Source organism: Leptonychotes weddellii, chromosome 5 (genome assembly GCF_054177405.1).
Source record: "Leptonychotes weddellii isolate Sample4059 chromosome 5, ASM5417740v2, whole genome shotgun sequence".
NCBI classification, from domain to species: domain Eukaryota; kingdom Metazoa; phylum Chordata; class Mammalia; order Carnivora; family Phocidae; genus Leptonychotes; species Leptonychotes weddellii.
This window is the reverse complement of record NC_138373.1, coordinates 104,140,177-104,160,863: the sequence shown is the minus strand read 5'-3', so window position 1 is coordinate 104,160,863 and position 20,687 is coordinate 104,140,177. Positions and strand designations below refer to the sequence as shown.

The window sequence follows — 20,687 nt, the reverse complement described above, 5'->3', positions numbered from 1 at the left end:
CATCATCAGGAGAATGCAAATCCAAACCATAATGAAGTGCCACTTCACACCCACTAGGACGGCAGTAATAAAAATAATGGAAAGTAAAAAGTGTTGGCAAGGATGTGGAGACATTGGAACTTTTGTACGTGACTGGTGGGAATGTAAAATGGTTCAGCCATTGTGAAAAACAGTCGGGCAGTCCCTCATAAAGTTAAACATAGGACTGGTATATGAGCAGTTCCACTCCTTTATCTATATATCCAAAAGAATTGAAACCAGGTGCTTAAACAAATTCTTGTGCATGCATGTTCATAGTGGCACTGTTCACAATAACCAAAGGTGGAAACAGATTGCTATGGTCTGAGTGTTTGTGTCTCCCCCAGATTCACATGTTGAAACCCTAACCCCAAAGATGGTGGTTTTGGGAGGTGGGGTCTTTGGGAAGTACTTAGGTTATTAGGTCATGAATGGGACTGGTGCTCTAATAAAAGAGACCACACAGAGCTCCCTAACCCCTTCTACCATATGAGGACATAGGGAGAAGTTGCTGGCTATGCACCAGGAAGAGGGCCCCCTCTGCAATGCAACCATGCCGGTGCCTTGACCTTGGACTTCCCAGCTTCCAGAATTGTGAGAAGTAAATTTCTGTTGTTTATAAGGTATCAGTCTGTGGTATTTGTTATAGCAGCCTGGCAGGACTAAGACATAGCCTAAATGTCCATAATGAATGAATAGATAAAAAAAAATGTAGTATATAGTTTGCAACGGGATATTATTCAGGCATAAAAAGCAATGAAGTACAGACACATGCTATAATATGGATGAATCTTGAAAACGTGATGCTAAGTGAAGGAAGGCAGACACGGAAGGTCACATATTGTATGACTCCATTCATATGAAATGTGCAGAATAGGTAAATCCATAGAAACTTGGCAGTGGCGGAGACTGGGGTAAGGGGAATGGGGAGTGCCTGCTAGGGGGTACTGCGTTTCCTTTTGGGGTGATGAAATGTACGGACGTAGAGGTGGTGATTACACCACATTGTGAATACACTAAATGCTACGGAATTGTTCACTTTAAAATGGTTAATTTTATGTTATGTGAATCTCACCCAAATAAAAAATAAAATTTCAGGCAGGAATGGGTAACAAGGAAAAGGCCAAAGAAACCGTGTCCCTGGACTTTGCCCCTGGACTTTCCCACTATGTGGCAAATAGCAACCTGGAATCAAGATGGGGGAGCAGTGGGGCCCAGTAGGGAGACAGAGATAACTAGCCCTCCGTTCGATTGGCCAAGGGCAAGCCCTGGGGATCTGTCAGCTTCTATCTTCCTCTGGCCCAGAGCGCTTGCTCCATAATTGAAGAATGAATCAAGAATGTGAAAGAAGAAGGCAGTCACAATGTGTGTGCCCTGCCTCCTGGAGCCGCCGGTCTTCCCGGCCTCTCCTCTCTGTGCCTTTCCCTTGGCCTCGAACCTTCCCATTTCCTCACCTTCACAAATGTTCTCCCTAGCTTCCAAACTTGGTATTGTGTGAGGCTCTCACTGATTCATCCGTGTTCCCTGGTAGAGAAGTTCTCAGTGAAATGGATGCTCTGTGACCTTGAGAAGTCACCTTGTCCCTCCTGCTGTCCCCAGGAAGAGATGTTCTTTCAGGCCCAACTAGCCAGAACCTCTCCTATTTTCATGGTTTCGGGGATGTTGAATGAATGAATGAATTTGATTGCCTCAATTGGTCACCAGCTGGGAGTCACCATGTTTCCCCCCTTGGCTGTTATTGAAAAAGAAGTGTGGCTCAGTTGGCTAAGCATCTGCCTTCGGCTCAGGTCATGATCCCAGGGTGCTGGGATCGATTCATCCTGGGATCAAGCCAGGTGTTGGGCTCTCTGCTCAGCAGGGAGCCTGCTTCTCCCTCTGCCCCTGCCCCCCACTCATGTGGTCTCTCTCTCTCTCTCTCAAATAAATAAGTAAATTATTTTTTTTTAAGGAAAAAGAATATGATGAAAATGGGACAGTCACCTGTGTGTCACTAATGGAGAGGAACAGAGAGCTAATCCCATAGGGACCCATTGTTAGGTGGATTGTCGTCAGAAGCCAGTGTAGACGTACGCAGACACGTGCTGTCCGGCTCACAGGCCCATGTCTGCAGAAGATACTCAAAATACGTAACAACTGGTACAGTCGGGCTCTGGCCCACCACGGTAGATGTCAGCCGCAGATCACTGGGACAGCCCTGCCCCTCCCCACGGGCCAGACACCCACGGTGCTCATGTCCATGTTCACGACAACCCCCACACAGATGCGCACCCACACGCGCCCTCTGACAGGCGCTGGAGCACATCTGTCAGCTGACGCAAGCCCTGGAGCCTGGGGCCACAGGTGCAAAAGGCATTGCTTGACCTTAGAGGGACCTCTTCGATCATTCTGGAGGGATGCACACAGCACCTGGGCAATCAGGCGTGTGCAGAGAGGTGCAGCCCACCCTGGCAGGGAGGGCATGGAAATCGGGAAGGAGCTTCTTAGAGGAGGTGTGTCTCGGGTTGTCTTAAAGGATAGGACAAGCTGCCCTAGTGGGCAGGAGGCTGGGAGAACAGTCCAGAGCACGACATCAGGGAAAAAGCTGATGTGTGTGAAAAACCCATAACCACCTCATAGGCACCCGCCATCCATGCTCACCGAAGTCCAGACACTATATTAATTTTCTTCAGAAGAGCAAAGAAGGCTGAGAAGGAGAGCACGGGGTCAGATCCTGCTGGCTGGAGGGTCTGGGGCAGGAGGAGGAGTGGGAGGAAGTCAGTCCTGGCGAGGGCCGTTCATCATGCTGAGGTTCAGATGGTGGAGGGACAGCGGGGACTCAGAACCCGAGCTTGGAGGAGGCTAGAGATGGTCCTTTGCACCCGGAAAAGGACAGGCACCTGCGCCGGACATCTGTACACGAGCAAGCCAGGACAGCGTAGAGGCTAAGAGTGCACATTACCACCAGGCTGCTGGGATTGAGCCCTGGCTCCTCTGCTCGTGAGCTGTGTGACCTCCAGTGAGTTACTTAACTTCCTGGTGCCTCAGTATCTTCATCTGTAAAATGGGGTAATAATAGTATCTGCGTCACATGGCTGTTGTGAGGACTAAATGAGTTAATACATGGGACGTGCTCAGAGCAGTGCCCGGCAGAGCTCCCAGCGTGCGGTAGCTGTCATTAGTAGAATTAACATCATCCTCATCATCATTATTTACGCGGTGTCTTCCATCCACCTCTGGGAGTAGGTGCAGCAGGTATGAGCATCCCCCTTTTTAGAGATGTGGAAACAGAGGCTTAGGAAGTTGGGAGACCTGCCCATGGTTACCTGGCAGGACCTGGACCGGGATCCTCAGACTCCCGAATCCACACCCTTCACCAGAAGCTTCGGGTGGGACCGGAGGAAGGAGATGGCCAGCAAAGCTCAAAAGAGATGCTCCTGGCCTCAGAGCTGAGTGAGGAGGAAGCCTCTCTGGCAGCCACACTGCAGGTGGGAGTGGAGCTGAGTGCCTGGCAGGACAGCCCTTCTCCATCCTTTATATCCCAGCTCCTCTGGGATGAGCTCACCTTCAGTCTTGCCAGGTGCAAACCTGCTAAACAGCTGTCTTGCCCCCAGATGCATGGCTCTGATTGCGGCCAAGTCCCCCAGGGACTGCGCTCCATCCAGCTGGCTTGGGGCTCAGTGCCCCACCTGCCTGCAACTGCAGGGGGTACAGGGGTACGAGGAGGGGGACCTGTGGGGGGGTTCACAGGCAGCATGCTCCCTTCCTGAGTGAGTCTGCTGAGGAGGGCTGGCAGGATCTGAGCTGATGTCATCCACATAACTCAGCTCATTCTCTCTAATTTTGGAGACAATTATTTGCTCAGAGAACCACCTGCCCCTCTCTCAGTGCCTTCAGCCTCTCCCCACCCCCGATACTCCTACCCACCAGCAGCTACATTCTGCTTCCTCAAACTGCATTGCTCAGGTTCTGCCTGGCTCAAGAGCCCTCAACTCCTCCCTATTACTCACCCTATCACATACACAGCTTGGGCTCTAGGAGTCATCACCCGTGGTCGCCCTTCACTAGCGCTTGCTCCAGCTGGAGGGTCCTTCCTCACAAATGCCCTTCCTGGGCTGCTTTTCCTGTTTCCCATTGCTGGTCCACCCAAGGCTTTTTCCCTTAACAGACCAGAACCCAAACCCCCTCCTCCAGGCAGTCCTGTGGATTCAGTGTCCCCTCTCCTCTGTGTCTTCTCTTTTTCTCTCATCCAGCAATTACCCTCTTGGATTGTACTAGATTTCTTGCCCCTCTCCCTCTGAGGCCTTCTCTGGAGGTTTATCAGACCCCAGAAGGCTGAGAGTAAGGAGCCAATGGGTCTTGATTGGGGCCATGGGATCACAACAAGCGTGGCCAACTTATCATCACAAATGTAGAAATAAAAAACACCAAAAAAGCTGCAAGTTATTTGCGTAAATTAAATAAAACATTTTGGCTATAAAACCAAGAGCCATACAAATGTAATTTATTGAACAAGCAATTTAAATTTTCCTTGAGGATCTAAGGAAAGCTACAGGGTCCTGGAAACTTGAGTGTTTGATTCTCTGATCTGACACACTTCCCCATCATTTCACAGATGAGTAAAACTGAGGCTCAGAGATGTCTGTGCCTGGCTCAGAATTTAATTCTCAGCTAGAAAACTGAGTGATCCTGGTACCTTGAAGGGTGTGAGGGGACGATGAAGCTGGGACATGGGAAGTGGGAAATTGTCTCCTGTCTCCCCCACCAGCGTCGGGGGCCTCCCAAAGCAGGGGGCTCTGCCTCTTCATACCCCCGAGTCTCTCCAGAGACTTAAGGCTAGGGCAGGGCCTTCGTAACCTGGCTGAACTGTGGCTCTTTCCTGGTTTCCTTCCGTCCCTCCCTTTTTCCTCCAGCAAAAACACAGGCACCCCGGGAGCCCTACCTGGGCCCACCCTTCCTGTGGGTGGCCCAAAATTCTCCTCCTTCTTCTCCTATCATCATCCTCATCAACAACATTGGGTGTTTCATTCCCGATGCCCAGTACCTGATTAACTAATCCACGCTAAGGTGTTAATGACTTGTTAATAGCTTGATGAGATGCTTTTCCCAGGGACACCTGCATTTGGATGGATCCAGAAGCTAAATTCTTTGAGGACACGATACTTTGTATTGCCCCCCTCAGCACCTAGTAGGTGCTCAGTAAATATCTGATAAATGGATCAATCGCAACAGGTCTAACGTTTGAAAAGTGTTTCTGACTGAGTTTTGCACTTGGCAGGCACTTGTTAGACAGTGGCTATTATTATTCTTTCCAATGGCGAATTTTCCATGATCAGAAATGGTCTGAGTGGAGAGACTCCTTAAGCCTGGGATCTCTGGGAACATCAGTCCCTCCTTGTCCTCCAACAGCAGATGACACTGTTTGGAGCTGTGCTGATCCAGATGTCCTCTCCCAGAGGACAGGAAGAAGGAGAGAGAGCAGAAGAGGAGAGGACAGGTTGATTCCTAACTTCTACTTTACTCCCTACTTTTGGTCATCGATAATATCGGTTAAACATTGACTAAGCAGCAGGCACATGCCGAGCACTTCTCATGGGTTAGCACATGTAATTGTTACAGCTGCCCCATGAGGAGTTTACTATCCCATTTACATTGGGGAAACAGAGGCTTAGAGCGGCTAAGTGCTGCTGGGTGGTGGAGTGGGTTTCAGACCCCTGCAGCCAGCTCCTGGTCTGGGCTCCTACCTGGTGGCATTCTAGGTGGACGCAGGCCCAGGCGCTCCCTGAAGATGCACCCTCCCTCAACACTGTCAGTCCTCTGACACCGGGGGAGGGATGTCCAGAGGCTGGTTTGGGGTCCTGAGGAAAGGTACAGAGGGAGGAGCCGACTGGGGGACATGGGGCGCTCACCCACGTGCCAGGTCCTAGGGAACATGGCAGCACAGGTCTCAATGGACAGAAAGTCCAGCACACAGAGGAGGAGATGAGATTAAACCAGGGTTTGAAGCAGGGTTTTGAAAGAGCAGAGGATTTGGATCAGAAGGGTTGGGGAGGAGAGGTGTTTCAGACTGGGTAGGGATAGGGCGGCAAAGCTAGTGGAGGTATTTGGAGATGAGGCCTGTGGGTGAGATGTCCCTGGCTAAGGCAGGGAACAGCAAGGACGGCAGCTGTGGGACAGGGCGGGGCGGGGCAGCAGCTGCGGGGACGTCGAAGGCTAGACTGGTGAGCTGCCATGCACGTCCCAGAAACATACAGCCAGTGAAGCCATCGAGGGGGACATCGGGCTAGGATGTGTTCCAGGAGCTGGGAAAAGCCTTTAGCATTAGACCACAAGCCCCCATGTCCCCTACACTGGGCACATGCCTGGCAACAGAAGCTCTCAGTAGAGGTTACTGGAGGGAGAAAAGGAAGGATGGAGGGAGGGCGGGAGGAGTAACTAGGGGGTCTCTGAGCTGGAGGACCATGGACTTTCCTTACAAAGGAACACTGAGATGACATATGTCACAGCCTTCAGAGGGACCTCATGGGAGCTGCCCACAGAGTCACTGTGGAAACACCTGCTCTCCAGGGGGCCCCCAGCCAGCCTGCAGCCCTGGCTCGCATGCGTTGGAGAGAGGCATAGGAGTTCAGTCTCATCCGGACAGCAGCTCCTCCATTTGAACTCTAAACAGATGTTTACAAACAAACAAACAGTTCCTGTCCTCAGCTTGCTCCTCCTGCTCTTACTAACAGATATACATCGGAAGAAAGACAGAAATGAGCAGATGGACCCCCCCAGGAGTCTTCCCTTGAGCCTCCAGGCCCTGACGAGCCTCTCTCTGCCATCTCCCTGCCTCCTCTGAGTTGACCCCCTGAATTTTCAGCCACCTGCCCCAATTCCATCCTCCTTTTCTTCACTCTGTCCAGCGCTTGGGCCAGACAGTGATCGTGCCTTGCGCAGCCTCCAGCCTGCCTTGTGGGAGTTTGAGAGAGGTGAAGTGTGGAGATAGATCCCAGTTCTTGGAGAACTGATGGAAGCATATGGCCCTCCATGGGCTCACGTCCCGTGCCAGGAAGAGGGTCACTCCACCCCTCATGCCCCAGCAGACACAGCCACTGTCCTCAGCGGGTTAGGGGAAGAGGCCACCAGTGGGGTGTGTCTCCGGGAGGCCTGAATGAAGGGGCTCTTTCCAGGAAAGAGGAGGACACACCTCTGGTTGGAGCCCCCAGATACTCTACCCAGTGGCCTGCCCTGTCCGGGGAAGTTCATCTCCTTCTAGCTCCCTGAGGCCCCAGGAGGAACCCAGAGAAGATTAATCAGGATAGGGTTGGTGAGATGCCAGTGACATCCCCCTGGAGAGGCTGGGGCCTGGGGCAAATTACCCTATAACAGCAGGTTAATTAGATAAAACCCAAATTACATGAGCAAAGCTTGCAAGCCCAGCAATTTGAAGGTTTCATGTTGTTTCAGAGGTGGGGAGGGCTTGATCTCTAGCTCAGCATGGAGAAAATGACTTCTTGCTCCCAGGCAAGCCAAACCCATGAATTAGGCTCTCGACTGCCCATCCACGAGCCCCAATGCCAAGCACATATAAGGAAGGGTGCCTGCCAGTCCTCACTGCAAGCTGCAGAGCCCGGGTAGGATTTGGTCTTCATTCCTCCTGCATCTGATTCTATCTCCACCACCAGCATGAGCCGCCAATTCACCTGCAAGTCGGGAGCTGCCACCAAGGGGGGCTTCAGCGGCTGCTCAGCAGTGTTCTCAGGGGGCAGCTCGTCCTCCTACCGGGCAGGGGGCAAAGGGTTCAGCGGTGGCTTCGGAAGCCGGAGCCTCTACAGCCTGGGGGGCGCCCGGAATATCTCCCTCAACGTGGCCAGCAGCAGCGGGAAGAATGGAGGCTATGGGTTTGGTCGGGGCCGGGCCAGTGGCTTTGCTGGTAGCATGTTTGGCAGTGTGGCCCTGGGGCCCGTGTGTCCGTCTGTGTGTCCACCTGGAGGCATCCATCAGGTCACTGTCAATGAGAGCCTCCTGGCCCCCCTCAACGTGGAGCTGGACCCGGAGATCCAGAAAGTGCGCGCCCAGGAGCGGGAGCAGATCAAGGCGCTGAACAACAAGTTCGCCTCCTTCATCGACAAGGTGGGTCTACCTTCTCTTCTCAGAGCATGAGCTTCTGCTACAGCAGAAGGGATTCAGGTTAGATATGAGGAGGCACTGAATGTGGACGAAGCAGGTGTTTTCTTTCATCGGGGTGACTTATGTGCGATTCCCTGCAGTCTTTCCCAAGAGAAGACCGAGGGAGGTCTGTCTCTAAGGGCAGAGGCTTATGGGGGTTACTGGCGGGAGCTCCGAAGGAAAGACCCCTGCTTCTTACTTGAGGGTCAGCTTGGTGCCATTGCTAAGCCTGGCGTCCATGCAGCCTGTGTGTGTGGAAAAAGCCAGTGAGAGGGAATCTGCCCCAGAGTCTTCCTCCCGTCCATCGTGAGCAGGTCTCATGCACTAGTCATTTGACTGGATGGGTCAGGAGCATCCGTGTGTGGTCATTCCCGGATGGCTCGGCCATGGGCATTTTTTTCAATCAGCTAAGGACTCTCGAGAGAGGCAGAAGGGTGCAGTGGGGAGGACGTCTCCACAGTGCTCTGAAGTCAGACCTGGCTTCGGTTCTGGCCCCATCACTTACCAGCCGTGTCTTGGCTAAGCCAGTCATGGAGCAGCTGTGTGGAGGGTTATTTATCCTGTCTGCACCTCTGTTTCCTTATCTCCGTAATGCAGATAATAGCCTACGTCTCAGGGATTTTGTCAGGTTGATGAAAGAACATGCATGTGAAGATCTTGGCACAGTGCCTCACACAGACGAAGTGCTCCCAAGTGCTGGTTATCGTTACTATCGTTTTCATCTTCAGAGCGGTGGGGGAGGAGTGTTGAGAAGGGGAGGATGCAAAGATCTGGAGGAGGCCTCAAGGCATCTTCCAGGCCAGATAGGACCCTGACTTATGGTAGATGAGAAATTATTACTCCCATTCTATGAGTCAGCAAAAGCATGCAGGGACATGCCTTGCAGGGTACGGCATCTGGGGCGAGGGTGGGAGGGAAGGAAGGTAAGATCCAGTCCTGGGGACTTGGGGGGCTACGTTGGCTACATGACGGCTAGGCACCAAGAGTGGGTCAGCCCAGGACAAAGCTTATGGTTGAAATGGTCAGTGGCCATCGGAGCCTACCGGTCCCCCTGCCCCACACCCCAGCTCTAGACTCCTGCTCCCAGGATCTCCTGCTTGCCTCAGAGGCCAGCACTGTCTCTGTGGCTCTTTACTCCTCCAGAATGTGGATACATCCTATCAGTGATCCTGATTATCCAGTGTGTAGCCCAGATGCCAACTGTGGTGTCCTAGGTGTAGGGTTTGCTCCGTGGCTAAGGCTCAGTCTTAGGGATATACATGAAAGAGTCAGGACTGGTTAAACCAACCAACCCTGGATGATCTGCTGGGGCAAGCAGTTTGGTGGCTGATCCCATCTCAATGCTGAATCCCAGCCAGTTTTCTGAGGTCCTGTGCTTATGACGATAGGGAACACAACCTTATTTAGACAGTGGCTGTGCTCATGTGGATTAAGTCATATTTTAAAAATCGTGCCCCCCACAATCCACACAAGAGAGGAGTATGTGGATCTACTCCCTCTGGTCAGTCTCCTGGCCCAGTGAGGCGACAGTGGCATGGGGCACACTGTCTATCCATCTTGTCCCACGTGCCATGCTTGCTCTGTGGAAGATGCTTCTAAGGAGCAGAACTAGCACAGAGGAAGGAGGGCATGAGCAATGGTGGAGTTGGGGCCTGATGCAGAAATTTAGAATACCCAGAAGCTCTTGGCCCATTGAGCCTCACTGAGCTTGATAGGCTATAAAATAAAGAGCAGATTCCTTTCTTCAGAATGCTCAACCTTTCCAAAGATGGACCCAGCCTGACTCTGTCCTGGTATTTTTTAGGAACGCCCCTGCCCTGAGCTGGTTTGGTCATAATGGGTTCTGAGTGACTGGATGCATGAGTTATGGGGACACATGTCTGGGTTCATTCCTGGGCTCCCTCACTTATCAAACTGTTGGACCCTGGAAAGAGGCTCCGTTTCCTTCCCATTAAATGGGGTTAACAACTTGCCTGCCTCATGCAGCTGTTGTGTGGGGATAAAGGGAAAAATGCAGGTGGAGCGCTTGGCACGGAGCCTTGTGAATGACAGGTGGGACTATTTCCGTGGGGGCTCAACAGTTTCTGTGTTTTGGGTCCCAGGTGCGGTTCCTAGAGCAGCAGAACCAGGTGCTGGAGACCAAGTGGGAGCTGCTGCAGCAGCTGGACCTGAACAACTGCAAGAACAACCTGGAGCCCATCCTCGAGGGCTACATCAGCAACCTGCGGAAGCAGCTGGAGACGCTGTCCGGGGACAGGGTGCGGCTGGACTCGGAGCTGAGGAGCGTGCGGGACGTGGTGGAAGACTACAAGAAGAGGTGAGTGGGGAAGGGATCCCCCTGCAGCTGGACCACTGCCCCTTTCCCTCTGAGATCCTTCTGCAGGAGCGGCAGCTACCCCGGCTTAAAGTTTTTGGAGATGAGGGGCAGTGTTCCTTGTCGTACCAAGCAGAATTATTCCAACACAACTCTGGAACTTGCTTCCTGCTCCTCCAGCCTCTGGTCTGGCACTTAGGACAAATGTCCAGTTAGCTGGCCAGTGGTCAAAAGACTATCTCTGGCTGGATGAAGGAAACCTTGGGTAAGCTACTCATAATCTCCTGGAGCTTCTGAGTCCTCATTGGTAAAAGGGGGCTTAAATCCATCCACCTCCCAGAATGGCCAGGAAGAGTAACTAAGGAAACACTCCCATTCATTTGTAAGGCTTTATTCAAATTCTCAAGGAGGAGCTTGCTTCTTGCTTCCTCTGAGATTTCCCATAGAACATTCACTCCACATGCTCCTACCTCATTTTTGTAGCTGGATCTTCAATAATCACCTTTTTTTTTTTTTAAACTTAGTTACCATGTCCCCTAGGAAGCCTTCCTTGCCTGGTGGCTCCACCAGCCCAGTACTCTGTGGCCCACTAACATCTGTCCCTCAAATGGAACCCTGCCTCTTGCTTAGAGTCTTCCTTGAGTGAAAGAGTGTTCTCAGTGAGACGGTTCTAAGTGAGATGTATTCACCGACCGAGCCCTGGCATTCTTGCAGGTATGAGGAAGAAATCAACAGACGCACAGCTGCAGAGAACGAGTTTGTGCTGCTCAAGAAGGTGAGGGGGAAGACAGGCCTTGAGTCCAGGGCTGGCCTGGGACCAGGGAGAGCTGAGCCTACCAGTGTGCTCTGCTGTCAGAGAGCTGGTTCCAAACTAATGACATAAAGGCTGAGGAAAACCACAATGGACTAACCAGAAAGGGAATGAAAAGATAGAGAGATGATGGCCTTCCTGAGTGTTTCATGTCCACCGTGAGGAACAGCAGAGCACGACACACAGGGGCCCCCCTGCATCTACAGGGCCTGACTCAGACATCCGAGGGATGACTGACAGCAGCCTGGATGGGGCTTCCTTCCTTAGATGGGGTACCCCATCCCTGCTGAGGGAGCGGGGTCTCAGGATGGGGCAGGGCTGGGCCTTTTGCTCCGTCCTCTCCTTTCCCATGAGCCTCTCAAAGAGAAAAGTGCAGCTATTTCGGTGTGCAGGGCACCCAGGCTGGCATGGGTGTTTCCTTCTTGGCTGCACTGGCAGTGACCAAAGGATGCTGGCGGGGGGGCATCTTTCAGGATGTGGATGCGGCTTATGCCAATAAGGTGGAGCTGCAGGCCAAAGTGGACTCCATGGACCAGGAGATCAAGTTCTTCAAGTGTCTCTATGAAGCTGTAAGTCTGTGTCTCCACCCATCGCTCTGTGGGCAGCCAGTGGGTAAAACTCTGTTCTGGGGGCTGGGAGAGGCTCTTTGCTCTCAGGGAGACCCCCTGGCTAGCCATTCATCTCCCATTTCAGCCTGAGAGGCTCCCAATCTCCACCCTCTGGTTGGAAAGGAAATGGTCCAGGTCCTGGCTTCATGGTGGCAGGAATCTATCTGGGGCCTGGAGGGGACTCACTTTGCCCAGGGAGCAACAGCTTTGGTCCAGAGCCTCTAAGTTAGCATCACCTGGATTTGCTAATCTTGCTTAGGGGTTGGGTGGGGGCAGGGTGTTAGCCTCTGATAGTCAAGTTCTGAGACCAGCCCTGTTAACCATGTAGGAGATCGCTCAGATCCAGTCCCACATCAGCGATATGTCTGTCATCCTGTCCATGGACAACAACCGGGACCTGAACTTGGACAGCATCATTGATGAGGTCCGTGCCCAGTATGAGGAGATCGCCCTGAAAAGCAAGGCAGAGGCCGAGGCGCTGTACCAGACCAAGGTGAGCTGGGCTGAAGCAGGACCGGGGAGGGCAATCCCAGCAGGCATGAAGGCTGGGCCTGATCATTCCCAGAACAGAGGCCATGTCCAGTTAAGTGTCCACCATGAGCTTCCCCCATGACTTCAGCAATCCCGAGACATCATGTAGTCCTATGACACACTCATCATGCTCACCATGGCACTGTGCTTTGGGGTCCCCAGTTCCAGGAGCTGCAGCTGGCAGCGGGCCGGCACGGGGATGACCTCAAAAACACCAAGAACGAGATCTCGGAGCTCACCCGGCTCATCCAGAGAATCCGCTCAGAGATTGAGAATGTGAAGAAGCAGGTGAGGGGAGAGGTTGCCCATGGCCTGGGGCAGGAGGGCATAATTGAAGGGGGAATGAGTTGGCCAAGGATATCAGCCTCTCAAATCTCTGCCCATGAGAGGAAAGGGGCCAATGAGGTCACTGCCTCAAATACTTAGAGCAGACATCCCTGGGGCATCTCATCTCCCACTCACCCCAAGAACCTCTGCTTTGAAGTCCTTCCTGCAGGAAGCCGTCTCTCTCATTCCCCAGGATGGGCTAGGACCACACGCCCCTGTGCCCTCTGCCCTAATCACATGCCCTCCTGGCATCTGTGCTTCTCTTGTCCTTGTCACACTTTGATGATTACCCCACACCAGCCTGTCCCTTCTTCTACGGAACTGGAGGAAGGCAGGGAGATGGCTGCTCTGTTCCCCATTGCTTTCCCAGCATCTAGTACAGTGCCTGGCACATAGTAGCAGCTTAATAAACATTTGTTGATGAAATGACTGATAAGTGGGCTCAAAGAGCACCCATTAAAGTGCCTCCTGTAACTATTTAACTATTCATTAAGGCCTTGCTCAGTCCCCTTCTGGGACTCTAGGTTGCAGTCTCAGCTTGAGTATGTGGGGAGACAGGATGAGGTTATAGAATAACAACAGCAACAGCTCCTATCATTTTATCACACTGAATCATCTCAAAGATTCTGAGGCAAGTGCTACCCATCGTTACAGATGAGGACACGGAGGCTCCAAGAGGTTAAATGGGTTGCAAGCTGGCGAATGGCAGAGCTGTGATCCGAACCCACTCTGACTCCAAGTCCAGTGCTCTTTCCACCTTCCCAGGGGCTTTAACACTTAGTGACTCTGTGACATGGGGCAAGTTAGTTGTCCTCTCTGCGCTGGGGTGTGTAAGGACTGCATGAGCTAAGGTATGCAAAAGGCATGTCAGGGCTGAGGGTAGTGCTAGACATACAGTAAGCACTTGGGAAAGAGTAGTTGGTTCTGGGGAATCTCCTTCCCTGCGCCCCTCGTCTGTGGTCCTATGCCCCTGGGCGGCCGCTCTCATCGTACCCACAACACCACATTCCAAGGATCTCTCTTCCCAGACTTTAAACAGCTCAAGAGCAGAAAGCCAATCTTACTCCTCCTCATTCTGTATCCTTGGCACATGGGTGGCCAAGTAAATGTCTTTGTAATGAAGTGACGTGGTACTGAACTGGCCACGATCACAGGAAGGCATGAGGACAGGAGGGCAGGGTGCACTATTTTTCATCACCACAATGCCTAAATACAAGCAAGTGGAGATAGAGCTAGGAAGGACTTGCTGCCCCCAGAAGGGGCTCCGGCCTAGAAGAGGAGCAGGAGGTGGGAAAGGTAGAAGTGGGCATCTCTATCCAGGAGTTCCAAGCACTAGTGGGATTTGGATGTGGATGACTCTATTCACCCCTTCCAGTTTTCTAGCTTCTCCGATTCCCTGTTTAGGCTTCCAACCTGGAGACGGCCATCGCCGATGCTGAGCAGCGGGGTGACAATGCCCTGAAGGACGCCCGGGCCAAGCTGGACGAGCTGGAGGCAGCCCTGCACCAGGCCAAGGAGGAGCTGGCCCGGATGCTGCGCGAGTACCAGGAGCTCATGAGTCTGAAGCTGGCCCTGGACATGGAGATTGCCACCTACCGCAAGCTGCTGGAGAGCGAGGAGTGCAGGTGGGGGGTGCTCTGGCACAAGAGCCCCAGGGGTTTGAGAAGGACAAAAGAGAAAGCTTAGCACACACTCATTTAGAACAGATGACTCCTTGGAAGTGAAGGGGTGGTGATGATGGGAATAATAACAGTAAGTAATAATACCTACCCTGGCGTGAGCCCTCACTCATGCCAGGTACTGTGCCTCGGGGATTAGCTCATTTCATCCTTACAATTTTCCTGGGTATTCCTCTGCATACTATCCCACTCCCACCCCAACCAAAAACACAACAAAACAAAACAAAAAAACACCACCACCCCATTACTGTTAGGCCTTCTTGTTCCATCTTCCTTACCTGTCCACGTACAAGATGAGCTTGTCAGAGATGTCCCAGGGCAACCATTCCAGCTTCCCCAGTGTTCTCAGCAGATGGGAAAGACTCAGTGCCCAGGGCTGACCTTGGGACGTGTGCATGCCACCCTGCACGTGTACCTCGTGCCAACTACTGTTTGATTTAGGTTGTTGCCTGCTTACCCCCAAAGATTCAAGGGCAGCAACCACGGCTTCTCAAGCTCTGCTTGTGCCAAAAAGCCCAGGAAATGTCCACAGGTGCCCGTTGGGTTCAGAAATCCATATCAGGCCGGTAGGGACACTAGCTTTGAGGTTAATAGATTGTGGGTTGGATGAGTGCTTGCTCTTATTTTGTTTCTCTCCCTTACAGGATGTCAGGAGAATTTCCCTCCCCGGTCAGCATCTGTAAGTACTTGTATGCTGGGACCTAAAACTGTAGAATTTGCAGACAGGAAAGGGCCTTAGTCGCTCGCACCCTGTGTGTGTAGCTGAGCAAACTAAGGGCCAGAGAGCAAAAGACTTTGAGATCACACAGCCAGATAGCAGAGGCATGGCCAGCAATCAGGTCTCCTGATTCCCAATGCAGAGCCGCTTCCTCTGTATCACTCTGCCTCCCTGCTCCCCGGAGGTGGCCACTGGGAAAGCTAGAAGGGGAAACAGAGGATGAGTGTGCATGAGGCCTGGGCCCCAGGGCTGCAAGTCGTGACCAGCCCTGGCCTGGGGAATTAGAGGCGGCGGAGGGAATCAGTGAATGGGGACCTCGGAGGTTAAGCTGACAGTGTTGGATCTCTGGATTTCTCAGCGGGACTAAGAATTAAACCAGAACCCCAAAAGATGCCATTTGCAGGACAGCTAGGGAGAGGGAGAGGTTGAAAAGGAAGTTTAGCAAAAAGGCTAATAGAATGGGAGGTTGTGTATCCAGAATGACAGGTGGGTGTTTGGTACCTGGACCAAAGTGTTGGGCTTCTGAGAATGAAGAATCAGCCAGACTGCGGCTAAGCTGGGCAGGGCAGGGGCTAGGACATGGGGGACGCGGTCTTTGGGCTATTTTCCCCAGGGGGAAGGGCGGGGCCGCGGGGCCGGCACCAAGAGACCCTGTGCCCCGGGGGGAGGCGCCCCGTCTGGCCCCGCCCCTGAGGGTGCCGCCCCGCTGTCCCCCGCAGCCATCATCAGCAGCAGCAGCGGCAGCGGCGGCTACGGCTTCCGGCCCAGCTCCGTGAGCGGCGGCTACGTGGCCAGCAGCAGCAGCTGCGTCTCTGGCGTGTGCAGCGTCCGCGGCGGGGACGGCCGGGGCAGGGGCAGCAGCAGCGACTACAAGGATACCCTGGCGAAGGGCTCCAGCCAGAGCGCCCCCGCCAAGAAAGCCAGCAGGTAGAGAGGGCTGCCCACCCCCCTGACCTCCCGCCACCCCTGCGTCCCTAGCTGTCTCCTGCACGCTCTCTCCCCCAGCCCGCGGTCAGCCCCCTCTCCGCGCCGGCCACCCCACTTCTCCCAGCCCGTGTCTTCCCGAGCCTGGACAGGTGTGGATGGCTAAACTTGGTGAAATTCCTCCTGGCACGTGCCTGGCATTCACCTCCTTGGCTGAGGTCCCCCAGCCGGGCCATGCTCTCAGCTCCAGGCTCCCGGCCTTCTGCCCCTGACACAGCCTCCAGCCCAGTCACTAACTACTCTGTCCGGCTCCCTGGGTCTCAGACGGAGGCCCACCCCTCACCCTGGGGCCTCTGTCCCAGCAACTGCCTATGCTGGGAGGGCCGAAGGACAACGACCCAGAGAGGCCAGTCCCCACCCCACCCTGGCCCCATCTCACCGCTCAGGTCTCTCTTCACTCTCCTGTACCCAGAAGCAGAGAAGAGGAGGCCCCTCTACATCTCCTTTCCTCTTAGAGACCCTCGCATTGCATCCTCAATAAACAGCACGATCTGACGGCTTGGTCTCTGAGTAGTCAAGGTGTGTGCACGTACCCGGTTCAGCACTCACGGAAGCACCACCCAGGCACACACAGACACACACACACCAGACACACTGCGGACTGCCTGTGCGGCCCATGTTTCTAGGTGAATTTTCTCCGTAGAGCCAAAAAAGCAGCTTCCAGAGCACACATGAAGCATGGGGCCGAGTTTGGGAGGAGGGAGGGAGAAGAGGAGGGAGAGCAGAAAGGAGGAACACGGGAAGGCTGTGTGTGTAGTGTGGTTTATGGCTTTCAGCAAAAGAATTGCCTGTGTCTGTTGGCAGAAATGGTCCTGCTCCTGACAGGGACCCTGGCCTCCACCTAAGAACTGGATCTTTCTGGAGGGAAGCTGGGGGTGTGGCAGGCAGGTGTCTGTGTTTATTCAACCCTTTCCTCACTGCTCAGAGGCCTGGGCTTTTGGGGAGTCACCCAGGAAGGGTGGAGTTGATGGGGACCCCACACTCTGGGCCTGCTGGGATGCTAAGATAGGGAACGAGTTCTTGGAGCCTGAGGCTGGACTAGGGTGAAGTGAGTTGAGGGTCAAGGCAGGCTGTGAGTTTCAGTCACTGGCCCAGATAGCTGTCTGCCCTGGAGTGAGGAGGGATGTAAGGAAGACAGACAGATAGATCACCCAGTGACCAGCATGAGCCAGCAAACCTCAGCCAGGAAGTCCTTGGGGGCCTGAGGAGCTTACAAAATTGGAGGTAGAGGGATTGGAGAAAGGGATGAATGGGCTGGTTTGGCAGACAGAACTTCAGAGTAGTGGCTGGGGCTTAGGCCAAGGTCACAGGGCCAGGCTCGAACCTCTGCCGCCCAGGAGGTGGCCATGAGCTAGAGCCTCCCACTGCTCTCAATCTGGAAGCCAACACCACCATGTGGGTGGAGGAGGGCGAGCAGTTCAAGACTCAGCAGCAAGTTTGCTTCCTTGGTCAACAATACCAAGACTGTTGTGTGTGTGTGTGTGTGTGTGTGTGTGTGTGTGTGTTGTGTGTTTTCAGAACTGGGTAGAGACACTGTCATTTCCTCAGCAAAGGATCCACATAAACCTCCTGCCTTTGCTACCTTTGCAGCAGTAAGAGCTGAGGTGGGATAGCAGAAGGAACATTCCAGTTGAGAGGCTTAGAAGAATGCTAGGTTCTCAAATGGAGGGATGGAGGCTGCTTCTCTAGATGCTGCTGGTATCTCACCCAGATTTGGGGAGGAAGTGAAGAACTCTCCCACATCCCTTTGTGTCCTAGGGCTCACAGGGGTTTCCCGGGTGGGCAGGGTTATCCTGGGTTTGGAGTCTGTTTTCTAGAGCAGTACATCAAGGTACTGGAGGCTGAGTGGCGCTTCCTGTGGGAGATAGAGCCCCACATTGAGGTCCACGGTAGAGACCTGAGTTATGAGCTTGGCAGGTGCCAGAGTGAGGGGGCTCAGCTGGCTGTGGACTACAGACCGGGCAGGAGCTGATGGATGACTTGGGGGATAAGAGAGGGCTCCGAGGAGAGAGAATGATGACAATGAGTCACAGGTACGGTGGCCATGAAGTCACATGAGTCTAGGTGGTCATTTGATCATGGTTGCCAAGAGCATTGGTTCTTCACACAGGCTCAAAAATAACCTGGGAACTTTAAAAAAATACTGAGGTCTGAGCCAGTACTCCAAACCAGTTAAGGCGGTCTACCAGGGTGGGGCCCAGGCACTCACGGGGATCCTTTCAAAAGTCAGGGAAGGGATTCTAGCGAGGATTCAGAGCTGAGAATGTAATCAGTGAAGAAAGAGACCCAAACTCCAGTCAATGTAGCAAGGTCTTGGAATGAAGGAGTAGGGACGGGGCGAAGGCATTAAGACGGCAGGACAAGCTCTGAAAGGGACGTGGGGGGTTGGCACTGAGGACACTTACGCCTAATAGCCTAAACTTGAGTCAGGTGAAAGGACCACGTGCTGAGGGACAGGGTGGCAGGGGGCACGGGGGCACCGACAGAGGGTGAGGGGCAGGTGGGTAAGAGCATTGTGATGGGCCCCACGTCCTGCCTCTGGGTCTGTGCCCCCGAGCCGCCTTCCTCCCCTCACAGCCAAGTAATGCGCTGCGGAGTGGATGCAGAGGGAGAAAGCGAAGGTACCATCCGTGCAGTCAGGAAACTTCTGGTTCTACGGACCACTCAGGAAGGATACAGGGGGAGGAGCACAAGCTGGTGGACTAACTACCCCTCCGCATCCCCCATGGGACTCTGACGCCACGCTGTGGCCACTGATGGGAGCAGGCCCTGGGGACACCCCCTGGTGGGGACCCTGCAGCAGGCCAAGCCAGACAGCATCGGCCCAGCTGGGGGATGGCCAGGGACTGCCGTGGGTCAAGCTGGCACCTTCAGGAAATCTCTGGAGGGCAAGGGGAACAAAAAAGGTCCCACATGGTACCTGGGGTGCCTGCCAAGGGGGGCTGAGGCCTCCTGGCCTTGATCACTACTCACTCCTTCTCTCCATCCGTGACGCCTCACCCCCTCGGCACTTTCCTATACTTGGTGGGGGTCCGAGGAGAGGGCTGGGAGACTGATGCTAATGGAGCATCTGCTGTGAGCCAGAATCTCCCTGAGCTGGGCATGCCACCTGCGTCACCTCTCTGAGGTGGGCGTTATTATTCCTGAGACAGACACCTGCTACAGCTGGGGCCACAGAGCCAGTATGTGGAGCCAGGATTCCATGAGGTCTGTCTCTCCAAAGCCCACACTCTTTCCATATCCCCGCCCTGCCTCCCATTGCGGGAACCATCTGCCTCTGTCCACCCAGCTGCTGTGTGTTCCCGCCCTTCCCTGATGGCCTGCGGGCTCCCTGCCCATGATTTGTTGGAACTTCCATCATATTCCATCTTCTGAAGCCTGATGGCTCTGTGTCCTGGGCGCTGAGCTGGGTTCCTTTTACGCCTACAATAGCCCTGTAACCTGTCTCAGATTTCCCCACTGTAGGCTGCCCACAGAGGCTGTGGCCCCAATGTCACCTGCCAGTCACAGAAGCAGATCCCCTCAATGGTGGGCGGGGGGGGGGTTCAAAACAGCACATAGATCAAGCCACCCCTTGAAGCCCTGGTATCCTGTGCCAGAGGTGGCCAGGGAAGCTGGGTGGTGTTGGCTCTGGAGTAGGAGCAGGAGGGGACAAGGAGGAAGCCTCAAGAAGGTGGTGGAGATGGCCTGGGATGGACCCAGCGTGTGGGGAGGGGCGCTTTTGAAGGAAAGGGGCTGAAGCAGACGGGTGGACAGTTTATCCTGAGAAGCTGGCTGGGCTCTGGGAGCAGAAGTATCAAAATGAAGTCCCAGACCAGCAAGAAGAATCTGGAGAAGCATGAAGGAAGTGGCTGCGGTCATGCGAGTGGGCTCTTCTGGGCACTGTCCTTTCTCCAGACAATGGTACGGTGGCCAGTCCAGCCCGCTGAAGACAGCCATCACCTCTGTAAACACCCCTGGCAGAGGCCTCTCCACTTTTCTTGAGCACTCTGAGGAGGCTCTGGAGTCCTCGTGTCTCACAACTTGGCCTTAGAAAAGTTCTGCTTCGCGTCTGACCACCCTCCTGCAGTTATGCTGGACCTCGGCTCCCTGTCCTGCCCAACAATAAACACTGTTTCTTGTCTGGCTCCCTCCCCAGCTACCCTTCTCAGGGCTGGAGATTCCCAGGTCCTGCAGCCCATCCTTGCTGGCCCAGTTCTCCAGTGCTCCCTCCGTCAGCTGGGGGCTTATCCCAGCATGGCTCGAGGGAAGAAAATTATCTTTGTAATAGAAGTTTCTCCCTTCCCCTGCCTTAGCTATTTCTCGTCCCTCCACACTAGACTGGAATACCGTCACTTCTCTCGCCAGTGCTAGCGGAGGAGGGGAAAGAGCCATCCAGAAATGAAGAACGAGCCATGAAACAGGTAATTCAGAAGCACAAGTGACCCAAGGATTATTTCCATTTATAAGAAACAGAAAACATTTATCCTCTAGGAACTAGCTCCCCTCACGTGGTCCTGATTTTTGTTTGTTTGTTTGAATGGCTCTCTGTCTTGGAATCTAGCCAAATCAGGAGAGAGGGGCCTCCAGG

The 20,687-nt window shown here is 53.8% G+C and overlaps 1 protein-coding gene across 1 annotated transcript; it reads left to right on the top strand.

The window, feature by feature from the left end:
* Positions 1-7,662: 7,662 nt before the first annotated feature.
* Positions 7,663-16,526, top strand: LOC102737929 (keratin, type II cytoskeletal 71). The gene is made up of 9 exons (XM_006745812.2): positions 7,663-8,109; positions 10,248-10,462; positions 11,174-11,234; positions 11,744-11,839; positions 12,207-12,371; positions 12,572-12,697; positions 14,141-14,361; positions 15,060-15,094; positions 15,853-16,526. The coding sequence occupies exons 1-9, from the start codon at positions 7,663-7,665 to the stop codon at positions 16,062-16,064; spliced, it is 1,578 nt and encodes a 525-aa protein (XP_006745875.2). The 3' UTR covers positions 16,065-16,526.
* The last annotated feature ends 4,161 nt before the right edge of the window (positions 16,527-20,687 follow it).